The sequence below is a fragment of the Pygocentrus nattereri genome, chromosome 6 (assembly GCF_015220715.1).
Source record: "Pygocentrus nattereri isolate fPygNat1 chromosome 6, fPygNat1.pri, whole genome shotgun sequence".
NCBI lineage: Eukaryota > Metazoa > Chordata > Actinopteri > Characiformes > Serrasalmidae > Pygocentrus > Pygocentrus nattereri.
This window is the reverse complement of record NC_051216.1, coordinates 48,993,813-49,013,419: the sequence shown is the minus strand read 5'-3', so window position 1 is coordinate 49,013,419 and position 19,607 is coordinate 48,993,813. Positions and strand designations below refer to the sequence as shown.

Below are 19,607 nucleotides of genomic sequence, written 5' to 3'. Positions count from 1 at the left end.
TTCCCTGCAATGCGTGACTTTGTGCAAAGAATGGTGGACAGGTTGAACGTGTCAGACAGGAGAGACCGTGTGTCGGTAGTCCAGTTCAGCAGAGAGCCAGAAGCCCATTTCTATCTTAACACGTACACAACAAAGGAGAGCGTTCTTAACACTGTTAGAGGTCTACGGCACAGAGGGGGGCGACCCCTCAATACAGGAGCAGCTCTCCAGTATGTGAGAGACAACGTCTTCACTGCCTCTTCCGGAAGCAGACGTCTAGAGGGTGTGCCTCAGTTACTGATTTTGTTGAGTGGCGGAAGGTCGTTTGATAACATTGACATGCCAGCCTCTTCCCTGAAGGAGCTTGGAGTCTTGACCTTCGCCGTAGGATCAAGGGGCTCCGATAGTAGAGAATTGCAGAAGATCTCATATGACCCTAGTTCTGCACTCTCAGTGACAGACTTTGCTAATCTCCCCACTGTCCAAGAGCAGCTTTTCTCCAGAATTAACACCGTACGCGTAGAGACCAAAACTGTCTCTCCAACCCAGATAGGTAAGACAAACCGAGTATTAATCCATGTCACTCAGTCTTTTACGGGCCTGATTTTCTTCAAAGCTGTTCCAAATTCTCCCTGGTATATAGAGAAGTCCAGAAATGAAAATGTATGTAGCATGCAAATCATGGTGATGTAATGAAAGGCTACTCTTTTTATGATCAGTGCAAAGAGGAAAATAGTATTGTGAGCTTGTTTACAGTGCTCTGCCTTTTCAACCTCAATTTCTGTAGTTGAGCCTGAAGCACAAAGGAGAGATGTTGTTTTCCTGCTGGATGGGTCAGATGGCACACGCAGTGGGTTCCCTGCGATGAAGGACTTTGTGCTAAGAGTGATGGAGAAGTTGAATGTGGCTGAGGACAAAGACCGTGTTTCTGTAGTCCAGTTCAGCAGAGATCCTGAGACACATTTCTATCTAAACACGTACACAAGAAAGGATGACATAGTGGACACGGTTAGTGTTCTGAGGCACAAAGGAGGAAGACCCCTGAACACGGGGGCGGCTCTCCAGTACGTTAGAGACAATGTCTTCACTGCCTCCTCAGGCAGCAGACGACTAGAGGGTGTGCCACAAATACTGATCCTTCTGAGTGGCGCAAGGTCATTTGACAATGTTGATGTCCCGGCCTCTGCTCTGAAAGATCTGGGAGTCTTGATATTCACAATAGGATCACGAGGCTCCGACAGCAGAGAACTGCAGAAGATTTCACATGAGCCTAAATACGCTCTGTCTGTGTCAGATTTCACTGAGCTCCCAAATGTCCAAGTAGCAGCTTGTCAACACTGTAGAGGCTGTTTCTGTTCCCATCACTCCGGCATCACCAACTCCTACTGGTATGACTGCGTGAAAGAATTATTTTAATACGATTAACCTAACTATAGGTTTGGGTTTTTTTTTTCTTAATAAAAAGCCAGACTATAAAATAGGCAATGAAAGAAATTTCTCTATGTCCTTTAGACCTCAAATTGATGCATGTTAAGAAATGGCATTGTTCTCTTTCCAGTTGAATTTGACATCAGCAGAAAGGATGTTGTCTTCCTGCTGGATGGTTCAGATGGCACTAGGAATGGATTCCCAGCCATGCTTGACTTTGTACAAAAAGTAGTTGAAAAACTCAACGTTGAGGAGAACAGGGACCGTGTTTCAGTGGTGCAGTACAGTAGAGATCCTGAGACCCATTTCTATCTAAATACTTACTCGGAAGAGACAGACGTCCTCGACACCATCAAGACTCTAAGGCACAGAGGTGGCAGACCCCTCAACACTGGGTCAGCTCTTCAGTATGTGAGAGACAATGTCTTCACTTCCTCTGCTGGCAGTAGAAGTCAACAGGGTGTCCCTCAGATTCTCATTTTGCTCAGTGGATCAAGGTCAAACGATAATGTTGATACACCTGCCTCTGCTTTGAAAGAAAGTGGGGTCTTGATTCTTGGTGTTGGCACCAGGAATTCGAGCAGAGAGATTCAGAGAATTGTCAGTGATCCTTCATATGCTCAGTCTATTTCTGAGATCTCTGACCTTCCCGCTGTCCAGCAGCAGTTTTTGTCCACTCTCGCAAGCACAGTTTCATATGTGACGCCGGTGAAACCTACAGTCATAGGTAAGACAGATTGTCACAGATATTTTCAGGTTGCCCGCACAGCCGTTTGCGGGGAGAACAATAGGTCAATTTGTGCATTCAGAGTTTCTATTAAGTGAGTCAGGTGATTTTGAAAAACAAGCAGTGAAGGTTTATTTGACTTTTGTTTTGTTTTTCACTACCTGTAGCGGAAAGAAGAATGACCAGGAGAGATGTAGTGTTCCTTTTGGATGGTTCAGATGGCACTAGGGATTCTTTCCCTGCAATGCGTGACTTTGTGCAAAGAATGGTGGACAGGTTGAACGTGTCAGACAGGAGAGACCGTGTGTCGGTAGTCCAGTTCAGCAGAGAGCCAGAAGCCCATTTCTATCTTAACACGTACACAACAAAGGAGAGCGTTCTTAACACTGTTAGAGGTCTACGGCACAGAGGGGGGCGACCCCTCAATACAGGAGCAGCTCTCCAGTATGTGAGAGACAACGTCTTCACTGCCTCTTCCGGAAGCAGACGTCTAGAGGGTGTGCCTCAGTTACTGATTTTGTTGAGTGGCGGAAGGTCGTTTGATAACATTGACATGCCAGCCTCTTCCCTGAAGGAGCTTGGAGTCTTGACCTTCGCCGTAGGATCAAGGGGCTCCGATAGTAGAGAATTGCAGAAGATCTCATATGACCCTAGTTCTGCACTCTCAGTGACAGACTTTGCTAATCTCCCCACTGTCCAAGAGCAGCTTTTCTCCAGAATTAACACCGTACGCGAAGAGACCAAAACTGTCTCTCCAACCCAGATAGGTAAGACAAACCGAGTATTAATCCATGTCACTCAGTCTTTTACGGGCCTGATTTTCTTCAAAGCTGTTCCAAATTCTCCCTGGTATATAGAGAAGTCCAGAAATGAAAATGTATGTAGCATGCAAATCATGGTGATGTAATGAAAGGCTACTCTTTTTATGATCAGTGCAAAGAGGAAAATAGTATTGTGAGCTTGTTTACAGTGCTCTGCCTTTTCAACCTCAATTTCTGTAGTTGAGCCTGAAGCACAAAGGAGAGATGTTGTTTTCCTGCTGGATGGGTCAGATGGCACACGCAGTGGGTTCCCTGCGATGAAGGACTTTGTGCTAAGAGTGATGGAGAAGTTGAATGTGGCTGAGGACAAAGACCGTGTTTCTGTAGTCCAGTTCAGCAGAGATCCTGAGACACATTTCTATCTAAACACGTACACAAGAAAGGATGACATAGTGGACACGGTTAGTGTTCTGAGGCACAAAGGAGGAAGACCCCTGAACACGGGGGCGGCTCTCCAGTACGTTAGAGACAATGTCTTCACTGCCTCCTCAGGCAGCAGACGACTAGAGGGTGTGCCACAAATACTGATCCTTCTGAGTGGCGCAAGGTCATTTGACAATGTTGATGTCCCGGCCTCTGCTCTGAAAGATCTGGGAGTCTTGATATTCACAATAGGATCACGAGGCTCCGACAGCAGAGAACTGCAGAAGATTTCACATGAGCCTACATACGCTCTGTCTGTGTCAGATTTCACTGAGCTCCCAAATGTCCAAGAGCAGCTTGTCAACACTGTAGAGGCTGTTTCTGTTCCCATCACTCCAGCATCACCAACTCCTACTGGTATGACTGCGTGAAAGAATTATTTTAATACGATTAACCTACTATAGGTTTGTTTTTTCTTAATTGAAAGCCAGACTATAAAATAGGCAATGAAAGAAATTTCTCTATGTCCTTTAGACCTCAAATTGATGCATGTTAACAAATGGCATTGTTCTCTTTCCAGTTGAATTTGACATGAGCAGAAAGGATGTTGTCTTCCTGCTGGATGGTTCAGATGGCACTAGGAATGGATTCCCAGCCATGCTTGACTTTGTACAAAAAGTAGTTGAAAAACTCAACGTTGAGGAGAACAGGGACCGTGTTTCAGTGGTGCAGTACAGTAGAGATCCTGAGACCCATTTCTATCTAAATACTTACTCGGAAGAGACAGACGTCCTCGACACCATCAAGACTCTAAGGCACAGAGGTGGCAGACCCCTCAACACTGGGTCAGCTCTTCAGTATGTGAGAGACAATGTCTTCACTTCCTCTGCTGGCAGTAGAAGTCAACAGGGTGTCCCTCAGATTCTCATTTTGCTCAGTGGATCAAGGTCAAACGATAATGTTGATACACCTGCCTCTGCTTTGAAAGAAAGTGGGGTCTTGATTCTTGGTGTTGGCACCAGGAATTCGAGCAGAGAGATTCAGAGAATTGTCAGTGATCCTTCATATGCTCAGTCTATTTCTGAGATCTCTGACCTTCCCGCTGTCCAGCAGCAGTTTTTGTCCACTCTCGCAAGCGCAGTTTCATATGTGACGCCGGTGAAACCTACAGTCATAGGTAAGACAGATTGTCACAGATATTTTCAGGTTGCCCGCACAGCCATTTGCGGGGAGAACGATAGGTCAATTTGTGCATTCAGAGTTTCTATTAAGTGAGTCAGGTGATTTTGAAAAACAAGCAGTGAAGGTTTATTTGACTTGGTGATGTAATGAAAGGCTACTCTTTTTATGATCAGTGCAAAGAGGAAAATAGTATTGTGAGCTTGTTTACAGTGCTCTGCCTTTTCAACCTCAATTTCTGTAGTTGAGCCTGAAGCACAAAGGAGAGATGTTGTTTTCCTGCTGGATGGGTCAGATGGCACACGCAGTGGGTTCCCTGCGAATGAAGGACTTTGTGCTAAGAGTGATGGAGAAGTTGAATGTGGCTGAGGACAAAGACCGTGTTTCTGTAGTCCAGTTCAGCAGAGATCCTGAGACACATTTCTATCTAAACACGTACACAAGAAAGGATGACATAGTGGACACGGTTAGTGTTCTGAGGCACAAAGGAGGAAGACCCCTGAACACGGGGGCGGCTCTCCAGTACGTTAGAGACAATGTCTTCACTGCCTCCTCAGGCAGCAGACGACTAGAGGGTGTGCCACAAATACTGATCCTTCTGAGTGGCGCAAGGTCATTTGACAATGTTGATGTCCCGGCCTCTGCTCTGAAAGATCTGGGAGTCTTGATATTCACAATAGGATCACGAGGCTCCGACAGCAGAGAACTGCAGAAGATTTCACATGAGCCTAAATACGCTCTGTCTGTGTCAGATTTCACTGAGCTCCCAAATGTCCAAGAGCAGCTTGTCAACACTGTAGAGGCTGTTTCTGTTCCCATCACTCCGGCATCACCAACTCCTACTGGTATGACTGCGTGAAAGAATTATTTTAATACGATTAACCTAACTATAGGTTTGGGTTTTTTTTTTCTTAATAAAAAGCCAGACTATAAAATAGGCAATGAAAGAAATTTCTCTATGTCCCTTTAGACCTCAAATTGATGCATGTTAACAAATGGCATTGTTCTCTTTCCAGTTGAATTTGACATCAGCAGAAAGGGATGTTGTCTTCCTGCTGGATGGTTCAGATGGCACTAGGAATGGATTCCCAGCCATGCTTGACTTTGTACAAAAAGTAGTTGAAAAACTCAACGTTGAGGAGAACAGGGACCGTGTTTCAGTGGTGCAGTACAGTAGAGATCCTGAGACCCATTTCTATCTAAATACTTACTCGGAAGAGACAGACGTCCTCGACACCATCAAGACTCTAAGGCACAGAGGTGGCAGACCCCTCAACACTGGGTCAGCTCTTCAGTATGTGAGAGACAATGTCTTCACTTCCTCTGCTGGCAGTAGAAGTCAACAGGGTGTCCCTCAGATTCTCATTTTGCTCAGTGGATCAAGGTCAAACGATAATGTTGATACACCTGCCTCTGCTTTGAAAGAAAGTGGGGTCTTGATTCTTGGTGTTGGCACCAGGAATTCGAGCAGAGAGATTCAGAGAATTGTCAGTGATCCTTCATATGCTCAGTCTATTTCTGAGATCTCTGACCTTCCCTCTGTCCAGCAGCAGTTTTTGTCCACTCTCGCAAGCACAGTTTCATATGTGACGCCGGTGAAACCTACAGTCATAGGTAAGACAGATTGTCACAGATATTTTCAGGTTGCCCGCACAGCCATTTGCGGGGAGAACGATAGGTCAATTTGTGCATTCAGAGTTTCTATTAAGTGAGTCAGGTGATTTTGAAAAACAAGCAGTGAAGGTTTATTTGACTTTTGTTTTGTTTTTCACTACCTGTAGCGGAAAGAAGAATGACCAGGAGAGATGTAGTGTTCCTTTTGGATGGTTCAGATGGCACTAGGGATTCTTTCCCTGCAATGCGTGACTTTGTGCAAAGAATGGTGGACAGGTTGAACGTGTCAGACAGGAGAGACCGTGTGTCGGTAGTCCAATTCAGCAGAGAGCCAGAAGCCCATTTCTATCTTAACACGTACACAACAAAGGAGAGCGTTCTCAACACTGTTAGAGGTCTACGGCACAGAGGGGGGCGACCCCTCAATACAGGAGCAGCTCTCCAGTATGTGAGAGACAACGTCTTCACTGCCTCTTCCGGAAGCAGACGTCTAGAGGGTGTGCCTCAGTTACTGATTTTGTTGAGTGGCGGAAGGTCGTTTGATAACATTGACATGCCAGCCTCTTCCCTGAAGGAGCTTGGAGTCTTGACCTTCGCCGTAGGATCAAGGGGCTCCGATAGTAGAGAATTGCAGAAGATCTCATATGACCCTAGTTCTGCACTCTCAGTGACAGACTTTGCTAATCTCCCCACTGTCCAAGAGCAGCTTTTCTCCAGAATTAACACCGTACGCGAAGAGACCAAAACTGTCTCTCCAACACAGATAGGTAAGACAAACCGAGTATTAATCCATGTCACTCAGTCTTTTACGGGCCTGATTTTCTTCAAAGCTGTTCCAAATTCTCCCTGGTATATAGAGAAGTCCAGAAATGAAAATGTATGTAGCATGCAAATCATGGTGATGTAATGAAAGGCTACTCTTTTTATGATCAGTGCAAAGAGGAAAATAGTATTGTGAGCTTGTTTACAGTGCTCTGCCTTTTCAACCTCAATTTCTGTAGTTGAGCCTGAAGCACAAAGGAGAGATGTTGTTTTCCTGCTGGATGGGTCAGATGGCACACGCAGTGGGTTCCCTGCGAATGAAGGACTTTGTGCTAAGAGTGATGGAGAAGTTGAATGTGGCTGAGGACAAAGACCGTGTTTCTGTAGTCCAGTTCAGCAGAGATCCTGAGACACATTTCTATCTAAACACGTACACAAGAAAGGATGACATAGTGGACACGGTTAGTGTTCTGAGGCACAAAGGAGGAAGACCCCTGAACACGGGGGCGGCTCTCCAGTACGTTAGAGACAATGTCTTCACTGCCTCCTCAGGCAGCAGACGACTAGAGGGTGTGCCACAAATACTGATCCTTCTGAGTGGCGCAAGGTCATTTGACAATGTTGATGTCCCGGCCTCTGCTCTGAAAGATCTGGGAGTCTTGATATTCACAATAGGATCACGAGGCTCCGACAGCAGAGAACTGCAGAAGATTTCACATGAGCCTAAATACGCTCTGTCTGTGTCAGATTTCACTGAGCTCCCAAATGTCCAAGAGCAGCTTGTCAACACTGTAGAGGCTGTTTCTGTTCCCATCACTCCGGCATCACCAACTCCTACTGGTATGACTGCGTGAAAGAATTATTTTAATACGATTAACCTAACTATAGGTTTGGGTTTTTTTTTTCTTAATAAAAAGCCAGACTATAAAATAGGCAATGAAAGAAATTTCTCTATGTCCTTTAGACCTCAAATTGATGCATGTTAACAAATGGCATTGTTCTCTTTCCAGTTGAATTTGACATCAGCAGAAAGGATGTTGTCTTCCTGCTGGATGGTTCAGATGGCACTAGGAATGGATTCCCAGCCATGCTTGACTTTGTACAAAAAGTAGTTGAAAAACTCAACGTTGAGGAGAACAGGGACCGTGTTTCAGTGGTGCAGTACAGTAGAGATCCTGAGACCCATTTCTATCTAAATACTTACTCGGAAGAGACAGACGTCCTCGACACCATCAAGACTCTAAGGCACAGAGGTGGCAGACCCCTCAACACTGGGTCAGCTCTTCAGTATGTGAGAGACAATGTCTTCACTTCCTCTGCTGGCAGTAGAAGTCAACAGGGTGTCCCTCAGATTCTCATTTTGCTCAGTGGATCAAGGTCAAACGATAATGTTGATACACCTGCCTCTGCTTTGAAAGAAAGTGGGGTCTTGATTCTTGGTGTTGGCACCAGGAATTCGAGCAGAGAGATTCAGAGAATTGTCAGTGATCCTTCATATGCTCAGTCTATTTCTGAGATCTCTGACCTTCCCTCTGTCCAGCAGCAGTTTTTGTCCACTCTCGCAAGCACAGTTTCATATGTGACGCCGGTGAAACCTACAGTCATAGGTAAGACAGATTGTCACAGATATTTTCAGGTTGCCCGCACAGCCATTTGCGGGGAGAACGATAGGTCAATTTGTGCATTCAGAGTTTCTATTAAGTGAGTCAGGTGATTTTGAAAAACAAGCAGTGAAGGTTTATTTGACTTTTGTTTTGTTTTTCACTACCTGTAGCGGAAAGAAGAATGACCAGGAGAGATGTAGTGTTCCTTTTGGATGGTTCAGATGGCACTAGGGATTCTTTCCCTGCAATGCGTGACTTTGTGCAAAGAATGGTGGACAGGTTGAACGTGTCAGACAGGAGAGACCGTGTGTCGGTAGTCCAGTTCAGCAGAGAGCCAGAAGGCCCATTTCTATCTTAACACGTACACAACAAAGGAGAGCGTTCTCAACACTGTTAGAGGTCTACGGCACAGAGGGGGGCGACCCCTCAATACAGGAGCAGCTCTCCAGTATGTGAGAGACAACGTCTTCACTGCCTCTTCCGGAAGCAGACGTCTAGAGGGTGTGCCTCAGTTACTGATTTTGTTGAGTGGCGGAAGGTCGTTTGATAACATTGACATGCCAGCCTCTTCCCTGAAGGAGCTTGGAGTCTTGACCTTCGCCGTAGGATCAAGGGGCTCCGATAGTAGAGAATTGCAGAAGATCTCATATGACCCTAGTTCTGCACTCTCAGTGACAGACTTTGCTAATCTCCCCACTGTCCAAGAGCAGCTTTTCTCCAGAATTAACACCGTACGCGAAGAGACCAAAACTGTCTCTCCAACCCAGATAGGTAAGACAAACCGAGTATTAATCCATGTCACTCAGTCTTTTACGGGCCTGATTTTCTTCAAAGCTGTTCCAAATTCTCCCTGGTATATAGAGAAGTCCAGAAATGAAAATGTATGTAGCATGCAAATCATGGTGATGTAATGAAAGGCTACTCTTTTTATGATCAGTGCAAAGAGGAAAATAGTATTGTGAGCTTGTTTACAGTGCTCTGCCTTTTCAACCTCAATTTCTGTAGTTGAGCCTGAAGCACAAAGGAGAGATGTTGTTTTCCTGCTGGATGGGTCAGATGGCACACGCAGTGGGTTCCCTGCGATGAAGGACTTTGTGCTAAGAGTGATGGAGAAGTTGAATGTGGCTGAGGACAAAGACCGTGTTTCTGTAGTCCAGTTCAGCAGAGATCCTGAGACACATTTCTATCTAAACACGTACACAAGAAAGGATGACATAGTGGACACGGTTAGTGTTCTGAGGCACAAAGGAGGAAGACCCCTGAACACGGGGGCGGCTCTCCAGTACGTTAGAGACAATGTCTTCACTGCCTCCTCAGGCAGCAGACGACTAGAGGGTGTGCCACAAATACTGATCCTTCTGAGTGGCGCAAGGTCATTTGACAATGTTGATGTCCCGGCCTCTGCTCTGAAAGATCTGGGAGTCTTGATATTCACAATAGGATCACGAGGCTCCGACAGCAGAGAACTGCAGAAGATTTCACATGAGCCTAAATACGCTCTGTCTGTGTCAGATTTCACTGAGCTCCCAAATGTCCAAGAGCAGCTTGTCAACACTGTAGAGGCTGTTTCTGTTCCCATCACTCCGGCATCACCAACTCCTACTGGTATGACTGCGTGAAAGAATTATTTTAATACGATTAACCTAACTATAGGTTTGGGTTTTTTTTTTCTTAATAAAAAGCCAGACTATAAAATAGGCAATGAAAGAAATTTCTCTATGTCCCTTTAGACCTCAAATTGATGCATGTTAACAAATGGCATTGTTCTCTTTCCAGTTGAATTTGACATCAGCAGAAAGGATGTTGTCTTCCTGCTGGATGGTTCAGATGGCACTAGGAATGGATTCCCAGCCATGCTTGACTTTGTACAAAAAGTAGTTGAAAAACTCAACGTTGAGGAGAACAGGGACCGTGTTTCAGTGGTGCAGTACAGTAGAGATCCTGAGACCCATTTCTATCTAAATACTTACTCGGAAGAGACAGACGTCCTCGACACCATCAAGACTCTAAGGCACAGAGGTGGCAGACCCCTCAACACTGGGTCAGCTCTTCAGTATGTGAGAGACAATGTCTTCACTTCCTCTGCTGGCAGTAGAAGTCAACAGGGTGTCCCTCAGATTCTCATTTTGCTCAGTGGATCAAGGTCAAACGATAATGTTGATACACCTGCCTCTGCTTTGAAAGAAAGTGGGGTCTTGATTCTTGGTGTTGGCACCAGGAATTCGAGCAGAGAGATTCAGAGAATTGTCAGTGATCCTTCATATGCTCAGTCTATTTCTGAGATCTCTGACCTTCCCTCTGTCCAGCAGCAGTTTTTGTCCACTCTCGCAAGCACAGTTTCATATGTGACGCCGGTGAAACCTACAGTCATAGGTAAGACAGATTGTCACAGATATTTTCAGGTTGCCCGCACAGCCATTTGCGGGGAGAACGATAGGTCAATTTGTGCATTCAGAGTTTCTATTAAGTGAGTCAGGTGATTTTGAAAAACAAGCAGTGAAGGTTTATTTGACTTTTGTTTTGTTTTTCACTACCTGTAGCGGAAAGAAGAATGACCAGGAGAGATGTAGTGTTCCTTTTGGATGGTTCAGATGGCACTAGGGATTCTTTCCCTGCAATGCGTGACTTTGTGCAAAGAATGGTGGACAGGTTGAACGTGTCAGACAGGAGAGACCGTGTGTCGGTAGTCCAATTCAGCAGAGAGCCAGAAGCCCATTTCTATCTTAACACGTACACAACAAAGGAGAGCGTTCTCAACACTGTTAGAGGTCTACGGCACAGAGGGGGGCGACCCCTCAATACAGGAGCAGCTCTCCAGTATGTGAGAGACAACGTCTTCACTGCCTCTTCCGGAAGCAGACGTCTAGAGGGTGTGCCTCAGTTACTGATTTTGTTGAGTGGCGGAAGGTCGTTTGATAACATTGACATGCCAGCCTCTTCCCTGAAGGAGCTTGGAGTCTTGACCTTCGCCGTAGGATCAAGGGGCTCCGATAGTAGAGAATTGCAGAAGATCTCATATGACCCTAGTTCTGCACTCTCAGTGACAGACTTTGCTAATCTCCCCACTGTCCAAGAGCAGCTTTTCTCCAGAATTAACACCGTACGCGAAGAGACCAAAACTGTCTCTCCAACCCAGATAGGTAAGACAAACCGAGTATTAATCCATGTCACTCAGTCTTTTACGGGCCTGATTTTCTTCAAAGCTGTTCCAAATTCTCCCTGGTATATAGAGAAGTCCAGAAATGAAAATGTATGTAGCATGCAAATCATGGTGATGTAATGAAAGGCTACTCTTTTTATGATCAGTGCAAAGAGGACAATAGTATTGTGAGCTTGTTTACAGTGCTCTGCCTTTTCAACCTCAATTTCTGTAGTTGAGCCTGAAGCACAAAGGAGAGATGTTGTTTTCCTGCTGGATGGGTCAGATGGCACACGCAGTGGGTTCCCTGCGATGAAGGACTTTGTGCTAAGAGTGATGGAGAAGTTGAATGTGGCTGAGGACAAAGACCGTGTTTCTGTAGTCCAGTTCAGCAGAGATCCTGAGACACATTTCTATCTAAACACGTACACAAGAAAGGATGACATAGTGGACACGGTTAGTGTTCTGAGGCACAAAGGAGGAAGACCCCTGAACACGGGGGCGGCTCTCCAGTACGTTAGAGACAATGTCTTCACTGCCTCCTCAGGCAGCAGACGACTAGAGGGTGTGCCACAAATACTGATCCTTCTGAGTGGCGCAAGGTCATTTGACAATGTTGATGTCCCGGCCTCTGCTCTGAAAGATCTGGGAGTCTTGATATTCACAATAGGATCACGAGGCTCCGACAGCAGAGAACTGCAGAAGATTTCACATGAGCCTAAATACGCTCTGTCTGTGTCAGATTTCACTGAGCTCCCAAATGTCCAAGAGCAGCTTGTCAACACTGTAGAGGCTGTTTCTGTTCCCATCACTCCGGCATCACCAACTCCTACTGGTATGACTGCGTGAAAGAATTATTTTAATACGATTAACCTAACTATAGGTTTGGGTTTTTTTTTCTTAATAAAAGCCAGACTATAAAATAGGCAATGAAAGAAATTTCTCTATGTCCTTTAGACCTCAAATTGATGCATGTTAACAAATGGCATTGTTCTCTTTCCAGTTGAATTTGACATCAGCAGAAAGGATGTTGTCTTCCTGCTGGATGGTTCAGATGGCACTAGGAATGGATTCCCAGCCATGCTTGACTTTGTACAAAAAGTAGTTGAAAAACTCAACGTTGAGGAGAACAGGGACCGTGTTTCAGTGGTGCAGTACAGTAGAGATCCTGAGACCCATTTCTATCTAAATACTTACTCGGAAGAGACAGACGTCCTCGACACCATCAAGACTCTAAGGCACAGAGGTGGCAGACCCCTCAACACTGGGTCAGCTCTTCAGTATGTGAGAGACAATGTCTTCACTTCCTCTGCTGGCAGTAGAAGTCAACAGGGTGTCCCTCAGATTCTCATTTTGCTCAGTGGATCAAGGTCAAACGATAATGTTGATACACCTGCCTCTGCTTTGAAAGAAAGTGGGGTCTTGATTCTTGGTGTTGGCACCAGGAATTCGAGCAGAGAGATTCAGAGAATTGTCAGTGATCCTTCATATGCTCAGTCTATTTCTGAGATCTCTGACCTTCCCTCTGTCCAGCAGCAGTTTTTGTCCACTCTCGCAAGCACAGTTTCATATGTGACGCCGGTGAAACCTACAGTCATAGGTAAGACAGATTGTCACAGATATTTTCAGGTTGCCCGCACAGCCATTTGCGGGGAGAACGATAGGTCAATTTGTGCATTCAGAGTTTCTATTAAGTGAGTCAGGTGATTTTGAAAAACAAGCAGTGAAGGTTTATTTGACTTTTGTTTTGTTTTTCACTACCTGTAGCGGAAAGAAGAATGACCAGGAGAGATGTAGTGTTCCTTTTGGATGGTTCAGATGGCACTAGGGATTCTTTCCCTGCAATGCGTGACTTTGTGCAAAGAATGGTGGACAGGTTGAACGTGTCAGACAGGAGAGACCGTGTGTCAGTAGTCCAGTTCAGCAGAGAGCCAGAAGCCCATTTCTATCTTAACACGTACACAACAAAGGAGAGCGTTCTTAACACTGTTAGAGGTCTACGGCACAGAGGGGGGCGACCCCTCAATACAGGAGCAGCTCTCCAGTATGTGAGAGACAACGTCTTCACTGCCTCTTCCGGAAGCAGACGTCTAGAGGGTGTGCCTCAGTTACTGTTTTTCTTGAGTGGCGGAAGGTCGTTTGATAACATTGACATGCCAGCCTCTTCCCTGAAGGAGCTTGGAGTCTTGACCTTCGCCGTAGGATCAAGGGGCTCCGATAGTAGAGAATTGCAGAAGATTTCATATGACCCTAGTTCTGCACTCTCAGTGACAGACTTTGCTAATCTCCCCACTGTCCAAGAGCAGCTTTTCTCCAGAATTAACACCGTACGCGAAGAGACCAAAACTGTCTCTCCAACCCAGATAGGTAAGACAAACCGAGTATTAATCCATGTCACTCAGTCTTTTACGGGCCTGATTTTCTTCAAAGCTGTTCCAAATTCTCCCTGGTATATAGAGAAGTCCAGAAATGAAAATGTATGTAGCATGCAAATCATGGTGATGTAATGAAAGGCTACTCTTTTTATGATCAGTGCAAAGAGGACAATAGTATTGTGAGCTTGTTTACAGTGCTCTGCCTTTTCAACCTCAATTTCTGTAGTTGAGCCTGAAGCACAAAGGAGAGATGTTGTTTTCCTGCTGGATGGGTCAGATGGCACACGCAGTGGGTTCCCTGCGATGAAGGACTTTGTGCTAAGAGTGATGGAGAAGTTGAATGTGGCTGAGGACAAAGACCGTGTTTCTGTAGTCCAGTTCAGCAGAGATCCTGAGACACATTTCTATCTAAACACGTACACAAGAAAGGATGACATAGTGGACACGGTTAGTGTTCTGAGGCACAAAGGAGGAAGACCCCTGAACACGGGGGTGGCTCTCCAGTACGTTAGAGACAATGTCTTCACTGCCTCCTCAGGCAGCAGACGACTAGAGGGTGTGCCACAAATACTGATCCTTCTGAGTGGCGCAAGGTCATTTGACAATGTTGATGTCCCGGCCTCTGCTCTGAAAGATCTGGGAGTCTTGATATTCACAATAGGATCACGAGGCTCCGACAGCAGAGAACTGCAGAAGATTTCACATGAGCCTAAATACGCTCTGTCTGTGTCAGATTTCACTGAGCTCCCAAATGTCCAAGAGCAGCTTGTCAACACTGTGGAGGCTGTTTCTGTTCCCATCACTCCGGCATCACCAACTCCTACTGGTATGACTGCGTGAAAGAATTATTTTAATACGATTAACCTAACTATAGGTTTGGGTTTTTTTTTTCTTAATAAAAAGCCAGACTATAAAATAGGCAATGAAAGAAATTTCTCTATGTCCTTTAGACCTCAAATTGATGCATGTTAACAAATGGCATTGTTCTCTTTCCAGTTGAATTTGACATCAGCAGAAAGGATGTTGTCTTCCTGCTGGATGGTTCAGATGGCACTAGGAATGGATTCCCAGCCATGCTTGACTTTGTACAAAAAGTAGTTGAAAAACTCAACGTTGAGGAGAACAGGGACCGTGTTTCAGTGGTGCAGTACAGTAGAGATCCTGAGACCCATTTCTATCTAAATACTTACTCGGAAGAGACAGACGTCCTCGACACCATCAAGACTCTAAGGCACAGAGGTGGCAGACCCCTCAACACTGGGTCAGCTCTTCAGTATGTGAGAGACAATGTCTTCACTTCCTCTGCTGGCAGTAGAAGTCAACAGGGTGTCCCTCAGATTCTCATTTTGCTCAGTGGATCAAGGTCAAACGATAATGTTGATACACCTGCCTCTGCTTTGAAAGAAAGTGGGGTCTTGATTCTTGGTGTTGGCACCAGGAATTCGAGCAGAGAGATTCAGAGAATTGTCAGTGATCCTTCATATGCTCAGTCTATTTCTGAGATCTCTGACCTTCCCTCTGTCCAGCAGCAGTTTTTGTCCACTCTCGCAAGCACAGTTTCATATGTGACGCCGGTGAAACCTACAGTCATAGGTAAGACAGATTGTCACAGATATTTTCAGGTTGCCCGCACAGCCATTTGCGGGGAGAACGATAGGTCAATTTGTGCATTCAGAGTTTCTATTAAGTGAGTCAGGTGATTTTGAAAAACAAGCAGTGAAGGTTTATTTGACTTTTGTTTTGTTTTTCACTACCTGTAGCGGAAAGAAGAATGACCAGGAGAGATGTAGTGTTCCTTTTGGATGGTTCAGATGGCACTAGGGATTCTTTCCCTGCAATGCGTGACTTTGTGCAAAGAATGGTGGACAGGTTGAACGTGTCAGACAGGAGAGACCGTGTGTCTGTAGTCCAGTTCAGCAGAGAGCCAGAAGCCCATTTCTATCTTAACACGTACACAACAAAGGAGAGCGTTCTTAACACTGTTAGAGGTCTACGGCACAGAGGGGGGCGACCCCTCAATACAGGAGCAGCTCTCCAGTATGTGAGAGACAACGTCTTCACTGCCTCTTCCGGAAGCAGACGTCTAGAGGGTGTGCCTCAGTTACTGATTTTGTTGAGTGGCGGAAGGTCGTTTGATAACATTGACATGCCAGCCTCTTCCCTGAAGGAGCTTGGAGTCTTGACCTTCGCCGTAGGATCAAGGGGCTCCGATAGTAGAGAATTGCAGAAGATCTCATATGACCCTAGTTCTGCACTCTCAGTGACAGACTTTGCTAATCTCCCCACTGTCCAAGAGCAGCTTTTCTCCAGAATTAACACCGTACGCGAAGAGACCAAAACTGTCTCTCCAACCCAGATAGGTAAGACAAACCGAGTATTAATCCATGTCACTCAGTCTTTTACGGGCCTGATTTTCTTCAAAGCTGTTCCAAATTCTCCCTGGTATATAGAGAAGTCCAGAAATGAAAATGTATGTAGCATGCAAATCATGGTGATGTAATGAAAGGCTACTCTTTTTATGATCAGTGCAAAGAGGAAAATAGTATTGTGAGCTTGTTTACAGTGCTCTGCCTTTTCAACCTCAATTTCTGTAGTTGAGCCTGAAGCACAAAGGAGAGATGTTGTTTTCCTGCTGGATGGGTCAGATGGCACACGCAGTGGGTTCCCTGCGATGAAGGACTTTGTGCTAAGAGTGATGGAGAAGTTGAATGTGGCTGAGGACAAAGACCGTGTTTCTGTAGTCCAGTTCAGCAGAGATCCTGAGACACATTTCTATCTAAACACGTACACAAGAAAGGATGACATAGTGGACACGGTTAGTGTTCTGAGGCACAAAGGAGGAAGACCCCTGAACACGGGGGCGGCTCTCCAGTACGTTAGAGACAATGTCTTCACTGCCTCCTCAGGCAGCAGACGACTAGAGGGTGTGCCACAAATACTGATCCTTCTGAGTGGCGCAAGGTCATTTGACAATGTTGATGTCCCGGCCTCTGCTCTGAAAGATCTGGGAGTCTTGATATTCACAATAGGATCACGAGGCTCCGACAGCAGAGAACTGCAGAAGATTTCACATGAGCCTAAATACGCTCTGTCTGTGTCAGATTTCACTGAGCTCCCAAATGTCCAAGAGCAGCTTGTCAACACTGTAGAGGCTGTTTCTGTTCCCATCACTCCGGCATCACCAACTCCTACTGGTATGACTGCGTGAAAGAATTATTTTAATACGATTAACCTAACTATAGGTTTGGGTTTTTTTTTTCTTAATAAAAAGCCAGACTATAAAATAGGCAATGAAAGAAATTTCTCTATGTCCTTTAGACCTCAAATTGATGCATGTTAACAAATGGCATTGTTCTCTTTCCAGTTGAATTTGACATCAGCAGAAAGGATGTTGTCTTCCTGCTGGATGGTTCAGATGGCACTAGGAATGGATTCCCAGCCATGCTTGACTTTGTACAAAAAGTAGTTGAAAAACTCAACGTTGAGGAGAACAGGGACCGTGTTTCAGTGGTGCAGTACAGTAGAGATCCTGAGACCCATTTCTATCTAAATACTTACTCGGAAGAGACAGACGTCCTCGACACCATCAAGACTCTAAGGCACAGAGGTGGCAGACCCCTCAACACTGGGTCAGCTCTTCAGTATGTGAGAGACAATGTCTTCACTTCCTCTGCTGGCAGTAGAAGTCAACAGGGTGTCCCTCAGATTCTCATTTTGCTCAGTGGATCAAGGTCAAACGATAATGTTGATACACCTGCCTCTGCTTTGAAAGAAAGTGGGGTCTTGATTCTTGGTGTTGGCACCAGGAATTCGAGCAGAGAGATTCAGAGAATTGTCAGTGATCCTTCATATGCTCAGTCTATTTCTGAGATCTCTGACCTTCCCTCTGTCCAGCAGCAGTTTTTGTCCACTCTCGCAAGCACAGTTTCATATGTGACGCCGGTGAAACCTACAGTCATAGGTAAGACAGATTGTCACAGATATTTTCAGGTTGCCCGCACAGCCATTTGCGGGGAGAACGATAGGTCAATTTGTGCATTCAGAGTTTCTATTAAGTGAGTCAGGTGATTTTGAAAAACAAGCAGTGAAGGTTTATTTGACTTTTGTTTTGTTTTTCACTACCTGTAGCGGAAAGAAGAATGACCAGGAGAGATGTAGTGTTCCTTTTGGATGGTTCAGATGGCACTAGGGATTCTTTCCCTGCAATGCGTGACTTTGTGCAAAGAATGGTGGACAGGTTGAACGTGTCAGACAGGAGAGACCGTGTGTCGGTAGTCCAGTTCAGCAGAGAGCCAGAGGCCCATTTCTATCTTAACACGTACACAACAAAGGAGAGCGTTCTCAACACTGTTAGAGGTCTACGGCACAGAGGGGGGCGACCCCTCAATACAGGAGCAGCTCTCCAGTATGTGAGAGACAACGTCTTCACTGCCTCTTCCGGAAGCAGACGTCTAGAGGGTGTGCCTCAGTTACTGATTTTGTTGAGTGGCGGAAGGTCGTTTGATAACATTGACATGCCAGCCTCTTCCCTGAAGGAGCTTGGAGTCTTGACCTTCGCCGTAGGATCAAGGGGCTCCGATAGTAGAGAATTGCAGAAGATCTCATATGACCCTAGTTCTGCACTCTCAGTGACAGACTTTGCTAATCTCCCCACTGTCCAAGAGCAGCTTTTCTCCAGAATTAACACCGTACGCGAAGAGACCAAAACTGTCTCTCCAACCCAGATAGGTAAGACAAACCGAGTATTAATCCATGTCACTCAGTCTTTTACGGGCCTGATTTTCTTCAAAGCTGTTCCAAATTCTCCCTGGTATATAGAGAAGTCCAGAAATGAAAATGTATGTAGAATGCAAATCATGGTGATGTAATGAAAGGCTACTCTTTTTATGATCAGTGCAAAGAGGAAAATAGTATTGTGAGCTTGTTTACAGTGCTCTGCCTTTTCAACCTCAATTTCTGTAGTTGAGCCTGAAGCACAAAGGAGAGATGTTGTTTTCCTGCTGGATGGGTCAGATGGCACACGCAGTGGGTTCCCTGCGATGAAGGACTTTGTGCTAAGAGTGATGGAGAAGTTGAATGTGGCTGAGGACAAAGACCGTGTTTCTGTAGTCCAGTTCAGCAGAGATCCTGAGACACATTTCTATCTAAACACGTACACAAGAAAGGATGACATAGTGGACACGGTTAGTGTTCTGAGGCACAAAGGAGGAAGACCCCTGAACATGGGGGCGGCTCTCCAGTACGTTAGAGACAATGTCTTCACTGCCTCCTCAGGCAGCAGACGACTAGAGGGTGTGCCACAAATACTGATCCTTCTGAGTGGCGCAAGATCATTTGACAATGTTGATGTCCCGGCCTCTGCTCTGAAAGATCTGGGAGTCTTGATATTCACAATAGGATCACAAGGCTCCGACAGCAGAGAACTGCAGAAGATTTCACATGAGCCTAAATACGCTCTGTCTGTGTCAGATTTCACTGAGCTCCCAAATGTCCAAGAGCAGCTTGTCAACACTGTAGAGGCTGTTTCTGTTCCCATCACTCCGGCATCACCAACTCCTACTGGTATGACTGCGTGAAAGAATTATTTTAATACGATTAACCTAACTATAGGTTTGG

General features: G+C 45.5%; 1 protein-coding gene across 1 annotated transcript; it reads left to right on the top strand.

The window, feature by feature from the left end:
* Positions 1-6,376: 6,376 nt before the first annotated feature.
* Positions 6,377-19,567, top strand: LOC119263619 (collagen alpha-3(VI) chain-like). Its single transcript, XM_037539306.1, has 16 exons — positions 6,377-6,838; positions 7,113-7,713; positions 7,884-8,480; positions 9,483-10,082; positions 10,254-10,850; positions 11,018-11,617; positions 11,852-12,451; positions 12,620-13,216; positions 13,384-13,983; positions 14,218-14,817; positions 14,988-15,584; positions 15,752-16,351; positions 16,586-17,185; positions 17,356-17,952; positions 18,120-18,719; positions 18,954-19,567. Exons 1-16 carry the CDS (start codon positions 6,377-6,379, stop codon positions 19,565-19,567), a joined length of 9,462 nt encoding a protein of 3,153 aa, XP_037395203.1.
* The last annotated feature ends 40 nt before the right edge of the window (positions 19,568-19,607 follow it).

Excerpts from the sequence above, each read along its gene's own strand:
- LOC119263619 (XM_037539306.1), top strand. The coding sequence starts at position 6,377 with ATGGTGGACAGGTTGAACGTGTCAGACAGGAGAGACCGTGTGTCGGTA. Across the intron at positions 8,481-9,482 it reads GGTGAAACCTACAGTCATAG|TTGAGCCTGAAGCACAAAGG; the intron begins GTAAGACAGATT and ends CAATTTCTGTAG. Across the intron at positions 18,720-18,953 it reads TGTCTCTCCAACCCAGATAG|TTGAGCCTGAAGCACAAAGG; the intron begins GTAAGACAAACC and ends CAATTTCTGTAG.